This window comes from Onychostoma macrolepis, chromosome 03 (assembly GCF_012432095.1).
Source record: "Onychostoma macrolepis isolate SWU-2019 chromosome 03, ASM1243209v1, whole genome shotgun sequence".
NCBI lineage: Eukaryota > Metazoa > Chordata > Actinopteri > Cypriniformes > Cyprinidae > Onychostoma > Onychostoma macrolepis.
Window position 1 is genome coordinate 34,082,212 of NC_081157.1, and position 7,759 is coordinate 34,089,970.

The window sequence follows — 7,759 nt, forward strand, 5'->3', positions numbered from 1 at the left end:
ATCTCTGGTGGTAGTAGTTATATATACTACTCTCAGTCTGTTCAGGGCCGCTTCACCATCTCCAGAGACAACAGCAAGAAACAGATGTATCTGCAGATGAATAATATGAAGAATGAAGACACTGCTGTATATTATTGTGCAAGAAAACCACAATGACAAATACAACTATAGTACTGTACAAAATCTGAAAATAACAAGCAGCAAGTTAAACTGTATACGCTTTCCTGACATCTGGTTGAACAGTTCCAGCTGCATTTCCACTTGAAAACTGATTGGTACAATCAGGCGTAGCCATCATTTCAGAAGTGAGGGAACAGAAATGTTAGATACAGTGTGTATATATATATATATATATATATATATATATATATATATATATATATATACATATAGTTGTATTTGTCATTGTGGTTTTCTTGCACAATAATATACAGCAGTGTCTTCATTCTTCATATCATTCATTATATGTATATGTATATGTATATATATATATATATATATATATATATATATATATATATATATATATATATATATATATATATATATATATATATAACGTTACAATATAACATTTCTGTAATATATACAACCTCCCAGTCAAACGTTTTTGAACAGTAAGATTTTTAGTCAGAAGTCTCTTCTGTTCACCGAGCCTGCATTTATTTGATCCAAAATACAGAAAATGTAGTAATATTGTGAAATATTTTTACTAAAACAACTGCTTTCTATTTGAACACATTTTAAAATATAATTCAGCATCATTACTCCAGTCTTCAGTGTCACATGATCCTTCAGAAATAATTCTGATTTGCTGCTCAAGAATATATATATATATATATATATATATATATTGGAAAAGAAATGACAGAAATTAATACTTTTATTTAGCAAGGATGCTTTAAATTGATCAAAACTGATGATAAAGACATTTATAATGTTACAAAAGATTTCTATTTCAGATAAATGCTGTTCTTCTGAACTTTCTATTCATCAAAGAAACCTGAAAAAAATTCTGCTCAGCTGTTTTCCACATCATAATAATAATAATAATAATATATATATATATATATATATATATATATATATATATTTTTTTTTTTAAGCAGCAAATCAGAATATCAGAATGATTTTTGAAGGATTGTGTGACTGGAGTAAAGATGATAAAAATTTAGCTTTGAATTCACAATAGTTTTCCTATTGCTCAAATAGTAGAGCATGGCGCTAGCAACGCCAAGATCATGGGTTCGATTCCCAGGGAAAGCAAGAGCTGATAAAATGTAAAAACTGTAACTTGAATGCAATGTAAGTCGCTTTGGATAAAAGCGTCTGCTAAATGCATAAAAATGTAAAAAAAAAAAATGTAAATTACATTTTAAAATATATTCAAATAGAAAACAGTTTTAGAAAAAAAAATACTGTTTTGCTGTACTTTAGATCAAATAAATGCAGGCTTGGTGAACAGAAGAGAATTCTTTAAAAAAAAAAACATTAACAATCTTACTGTTCAAACACGTGTCACTGGGCAACTTTAATTTTTCTCTTATTTCTAGCTTTTAATTGGCTTAGAAATCAGATACACTGCTAGGAAATAACCAATAATAATGATTTGTCTATATACTACAAACTTTTTTATCACATAATAAGGCAGAATAGTTTATATACTGTAATAAATGCTATGTCAATTAGCACTGCATTGTTCATATACTTTAATTATTACCTGGAGACGGCTTGAAAAACATAAATAAACCATATATTGTCGTAATCGCATGTTCAATGTCTTCATGTTTCCAAACGTTTCTGTTTTTCTGTGAAAACAACCGTTTCATACAGCGATAGCTGGAGCTTGAGCTTGAACGAAACACACACTGCACGGAGTGTTTAGCGCTCTGTGATGTTCATCTCGCCTTATTCTGGGTCCGAATAAAACATCATGTCATGCACAGACTATCCTGTCTCATTTAATTTAAATCTATATTTATTCACACTGGCTTTTGAACACACTTGCCCGAAAAAGGAGATGAGAAAATGTGCGAGGGACGAATTTATATGATATTAAAAGTGGGGGGAAATGTCCCCAGCGCGATCTCCGCCCCGGGAACAATTCACATTCCCGGCACAGGTAGCAGGTCACAGTGCTAGTGGAACGCCTGTAGTGACACATTGGCACATGATGGTTCAGAAGTTAATATAAAATCAATCTATTACTAACATAATATTGCCAATAAATCTAAATAATTATGTTTAAAAATAACTGAAAGATTTTATTAATGGGTTTCTGGGAGAAAGTAGACATTCAAAATGTACAAAGTTAAAAGTCTTTGAAGTAACAGTTGATGTATCCGTTGCATAGCCTACATTAATCCTGATTTCGATGCACTACAGTAGAAAACAAACCGTAACAACAACAACTGTCTGGAATCAGCTTGGTTTTCTCAGAAATACATAAACCTCTCTGCCCACCATGTCTCACTCCTTTATCCTCACTAGCCTTTAGCCGGGCCTCATAATGCCACATCAAAGCATCAGTCTATCAGCAACAGCTGTCCACAGACTCTCAGCTATCACAACTAGAAAACACCAATCATAAAAACATACAACACTTACTCCACACACATCAATAATACAATATACAGACTGAAATATCCACTATCTTTAGTAATAATAATAATAATAAAAAAAAAACATTGCTGAGAAATGTAAATATTCAGATTCAAAGACAATAAGGTGTGAATATTGCTTCAAATCAATCAGAATGTAATAAAAACATATTTAATTAATTTTCCCAGTTCCAGTGTTTCCATACTTACCACAAAGACAATTTTTTTGTCTTTGTAGGGCAGATACAGTGTATGCAAATGTCATGATTTAGTCGGGAGGATCAGTGTCACTCAAACTCTCAAAGGACTGTGTTATAAACTGGATCCTCAGTCAGTGTTTGTGTTCTGCTGCAGTGCAGTTTCTTTTCCTTTGACAGTTTTACGGTGATGATGGAAATGTTACAGTATGGAGTTCTGCTGATGACTATGTCAGGTGAGAATGATTTCATTTCTCCAGATTGTTGTCACTTCATTTTTCTATATCATCTAACATTATTTGTTCCATGTTTTTCAGCTGTTAGTGGTCAGTCTTTGACCTCCTCAGATTCTGTGGTGAAAAAGCCTGGAGACTCAGTGACTCTGTCCTGCACTGTGTCTGGTTTCTCAGTGAGCAGCTACTGGATGGGCTGGATCCGTCAGAAACCAGGGAAAGCACTGGAGTGGATTGGGAGTATAGCTGGCTCAACTGTTTATTATGCTCAGTCTCTACAGGGCCAGTTCTCCATCACCACAGACACCAGCAAAAACATGCTGTATTTAGAGGTGAAAAGCCTGAAAACTGAAGACACAGCTGTTTATTACTGTGCTAGAGACTCACAGTTACATGAAAGACTGCTGGGCTGAACAAAAACTATTCATGCATCAGATCACTGAAGCAATTGCAAACTTCCCCACAATTCAACAAATTATACTTGTTTATAAATGTACTTGAAACATTTAAAAACTTTCTCATTACCAGCTTCTCAAATAAATGAGTGACTAAAGGTCTGAATTAATTAACGTACATCATAAAGATCATAGATTCAAATCCTGGAGGGCTAATCAATCGGCAAGATACAAAACCTGTAGTTGCCATATATAACATTATGAAACAAAATGTATGGGAATATATCAGAAAATGTAATGCAATGTATTTTAAATAACACATTTCTTTATTCTCTATTTTTCAATACACTGCAGTATGCACTATATGGCTATATATAGATACATATTACATCGCAATGAAGACAAAAACTGCACTACATTTTTATATGTAATAGCTTTATTGAAACAATTAATTTGTGTATTAATCCTCCATGAGTTAATGCTTGAAAGGGTTTAAAGCTGAACACATTCATAAACTTTTATCAGGCTTTTTTTACATTGTAAATACACAATAGACAGAAAAGACAAAGGACAATATTTGTATGTATATGTACATATACATGTTAATATATATATAGTATTAATCAGTTTAAAAATATTTATACATGCACAGTACTAAATTTTATTACATGTACATCTATATTATTGTGTTGCTGAATATAAAATTACATAAATTATGATATACAAGTAAATTGTCACATATTTTTCAATATTTGAATTATGTATTTATTAACCAGGATCAGCATGGTTTTGCAACAAAAAGTGCATCAACAACCACAACCTGATATTGGAAAAGTGCTGATCTGTGTTTACTACAACTCATTTCAGCTCTGCAGCTTTACCAATGTTATTTACCCTCTTTCTCATGAACAAAACACAATGTCACATCTGTTTGATGGAACTGATGGGTTACACGCACATGCCTGCTGTGAAAAATAATCACATTTATTCACCGAAATACAATATTATTTCCATATCAAGATAGGTGATACTATTGTCCATACAATGAACCTCAATAGTCTCAAGCTCCAGTGATTCCACAATTCAGGGTTTCGATGCAAATGAACTGATGTCTGTTTCATATTTAAACAGCTACACTGTTGAGTGGAGGACTCACCACCAGTTCAGCATTCATATAAACCATGTTCACTTCATTTCTCTTGCTGTTGCTGGCTGCTGTGTCTTGTAAGTAAATCCCCCGGACAAAACAAACTGTTTTTAGTGTAAATATTCATATTCATAATTCTAAATGTTGTTTATCCACAGGTATTGACTGTCAGGTTGTGCTCACACAGTCTGAACAGTCAGTAGTTGTGGCTCCAGGTGCTTCCTACAAACTGACCTGTGCCTGCAGTGGGTTTTCTGTTAGTGGCACTAACATGCACTGGATACGTCAGGCACCTGGAAAAGGACTTGAATGGATTATTTATTATCATTCAGATTCTTACAAGAGCTCAGCTCAGTCAGTGCAGGGCAGATTCACAGCATCTAAGGACAGCTCTAATCTCTATCTGCATATGAATCAGCTGAAGACTGAAGACACTGCAGTGTATTACTGTGCAAGAGACACACCGTGAAAGCACTAATACAAGCAGCTGTTCAAAAACTCATCATGGGAAATGGGGTGGACATGTTTGAGTTATGTAAGCTCTACGGTAACATAAGGCCCATCTGAGCTGTTTTAAATAAATGCAAAAAATATGTTAATAAAAACTTAATTATAAAACTTTCATTATTCATTTCACACTTGGTTTTCAGTAAATCTATACAGACTAGTCTGTTTTCTACAGTAACCCATGTTTCAGTATGAAGTACCTGTACATTTTATAATATTCAGTATTTTTCATTTATCTTATAGTAATAATGGACTAGGTGTTTTTTCTAATAGCATTTCTACTACATAACTTCATTAACTCTACATGGGTACTGTCACAATGGAGGTCATTTAAAAAAAAAAAAAGTAGTGATATGATTTATAGAATAATTAAACTATTAATCATGACCATACTATGATGCAACAAGTGTAGTTAAATCCGGTGACTCTCAAATACTTTCTGACAAGCTGCACAAGCAGCCTACGAGGCAGATCACAACCAGATCGTATAGTTGATCCTTTCACCCCAAAAATGAGACTGATACCAGTCAATGACATTCACCAGGAAAGAGAAAATGCAATAAACTAATAATAATAATAGTAATAATAATTAAAACAAACAACCAAACAAACACTTCCTGCTGAGCTAAAACTGATTGCTGAAAATGACTGAACAATGCTGGTGAATGTCCATTAATAATTAGTCTTTTAACCAACCTCAGGCCCCACTTTATCACGTTGGGTCGATATTAAATAACAAACCATGAAAGACATTACAGAATAAACACAGGGATGTGTAAATAGTTCCGGAGCAGGGGCTCAAATGTAAAAAAAAGAGACATCAATTGTTATAGTAAAATTATATATACATATGAATATAAAAATAATGTCCTTTGCGTGTTCTTGAACTGCTCACATCATGTCACATAATAGGCCTGTTGGTGGCACTTGGGCTTCATTTAACCAACAATGACAGTGTTATCAAGCAGTAAATGGTGTATCAATAAGCAGAACAATCAATGTGGTAACTTCTATTTTGGCAATTTCCAAAAAAACAACAACAACAGTTACGTAGTTTTCAACAGATTTATCGCAATGGCAACAACGTCTCAGACTGACAGATATAAGTAAAAATAAACAGGTATTTTCCGAGTTTTGAGCCATTTGTTACTGTTTTATATGTGTTGTCATAATAATTATAATTAAAATGCATTTTGTTTTATTGACCTGTCACGGTGCACACGGCGGAGAGGAACGAGGAACATGAGACGAGGAGGAAACTCAAATGAAACAGTCTTTAATCCAGACAAGGCAGGGCAGACACACAGGAACACCAGGAGTAACGAGTAGACCAGACGAAAAGAACTGAACAGGCAGGAACTAAATACACCGGCTAATAAACACACACAGCTGAACTGAATTAACTAATAATCACACTGAACAAGGACAGGAACATGACCAAATATAGAAACACAAGGGCGGGAAACACACAACACACAACACAAGGCTGACATGACCACAATATTATTGATGATAATTGGTGAGAGAGGGATGGTTAATTTTGGAAAAAGGGCAGGGGTTTGAACACTAAAGCACCTCCCTCTGCATGTGCCTGAACAATGTAAATATAGATTACGTAATATTAAAATATGAGTGGAGGTTTCCTTTGTCTTTTGTATAATAACACTCAGATGCAAATGATTTTATGGGAAGGGTAAGTGTCTCCCAGACTCCTGAAAAACTGATAAAAGCTGAACTTTCAGTCAGTGCATGTGTTCAGTGACTAATACAGCTGCAGTGTACCCTATAACTGTTTTACTGAGGTGATGGAGATGCTGTATGGACTCCTACTGATGATTATTTCATGTGAGAAACTCCCATTTGTTCTGTATTATTTTGTAATTTCGTTGTTCTAAATCATCTAACATTATTTGTTCCATGTTTTTCAGCTGTTAGTGGTCAGTCTTTGACCTCCTCAGATTCTGTGGTGAAAAAGCCTGGAGACTCAGTGACTCTGTCCTGCACTGTGTCTGGATTCTCAATGAGCAGCTACTGGATGCACTGGATCCGTCAGAAACCAGGGAAAGGACTGGAGTGGATTGGATTTATAGACGGTGGCTCAAGTGCATATTATGCTCAGTCTCTACAGGGCCAGTTCTCCATCACCAAAGACACCAGCAAAAACATGCTGTATTTAGAGGTGAAAAGCCTGAAGACTGAAGACACAGCTGTTTATTACTGTGCTAGAGACTCACAGTTACACAAAAGACTGCAGGGCTGAGCAAAAACTATTCATGCATCACATCACAAAAGCAGTTCTACTGCAAACATCCCCAAAATATAAAATATTACTTGTTTTTAGATGTTATTCAAAACACTTAAGCAGTTCTTTGGTAGCATTTTAAAATAATGGTCCATCAGGTAACTATGCAGGAAGAAATGCAGGACAAATGAGTAGAACAGAAACACTTCAGCTACTATTACTCTGGAAACAAGAATAACTAATCATTAATAACACATTTAGTGTGACCAAATGAATGTGTGAGTGTGTGTGTGTGTGTGAATGGGTGAGTGAATGTGTCCCAGCACTGGGGTTGCACAGTGGCAACTATTTTTTACGTACACAGGGTTTCTGCAGGATTTTTAAGCTCAAATTTAAGACTTTTTAAGACCTTTTTTAAGACCTGCACAAATAAAATGA

The 7,759-nt window shown here is 34.5% G+C and overlaps 2 gene segments (V, D, J or C); both read left to right on the plus strand.

Annotated features, from left to right (window-relative positions):
* Positions 1-2,958: 2,958 nt before the first annotated feature.
* On the plus strand, positions 2,959-3,443 carry LOC131535093 (Ig heavy chain V region 914-like). The segment is given in 2 exon segments: positions 2,959-3,033; positions 3,115-3,443. Coding segments are annotated over 2 exon segments (375 nt in total).
* Positions 3,444-6,796: 3,353 nt separating this feature from the next.
* LOC131537734 (Ig heavy chain V region 914-like) lies at positions 6,797-7,510 on the plus strand. The segment is given in 2 exon segments: positions 6,797-6,924; positions 7,008-7,510. Coding segments are annotated over 2 exon segments (372 nt in total).
* Positions 7,511-7,759: the final 249 nt, after the last annotated feature.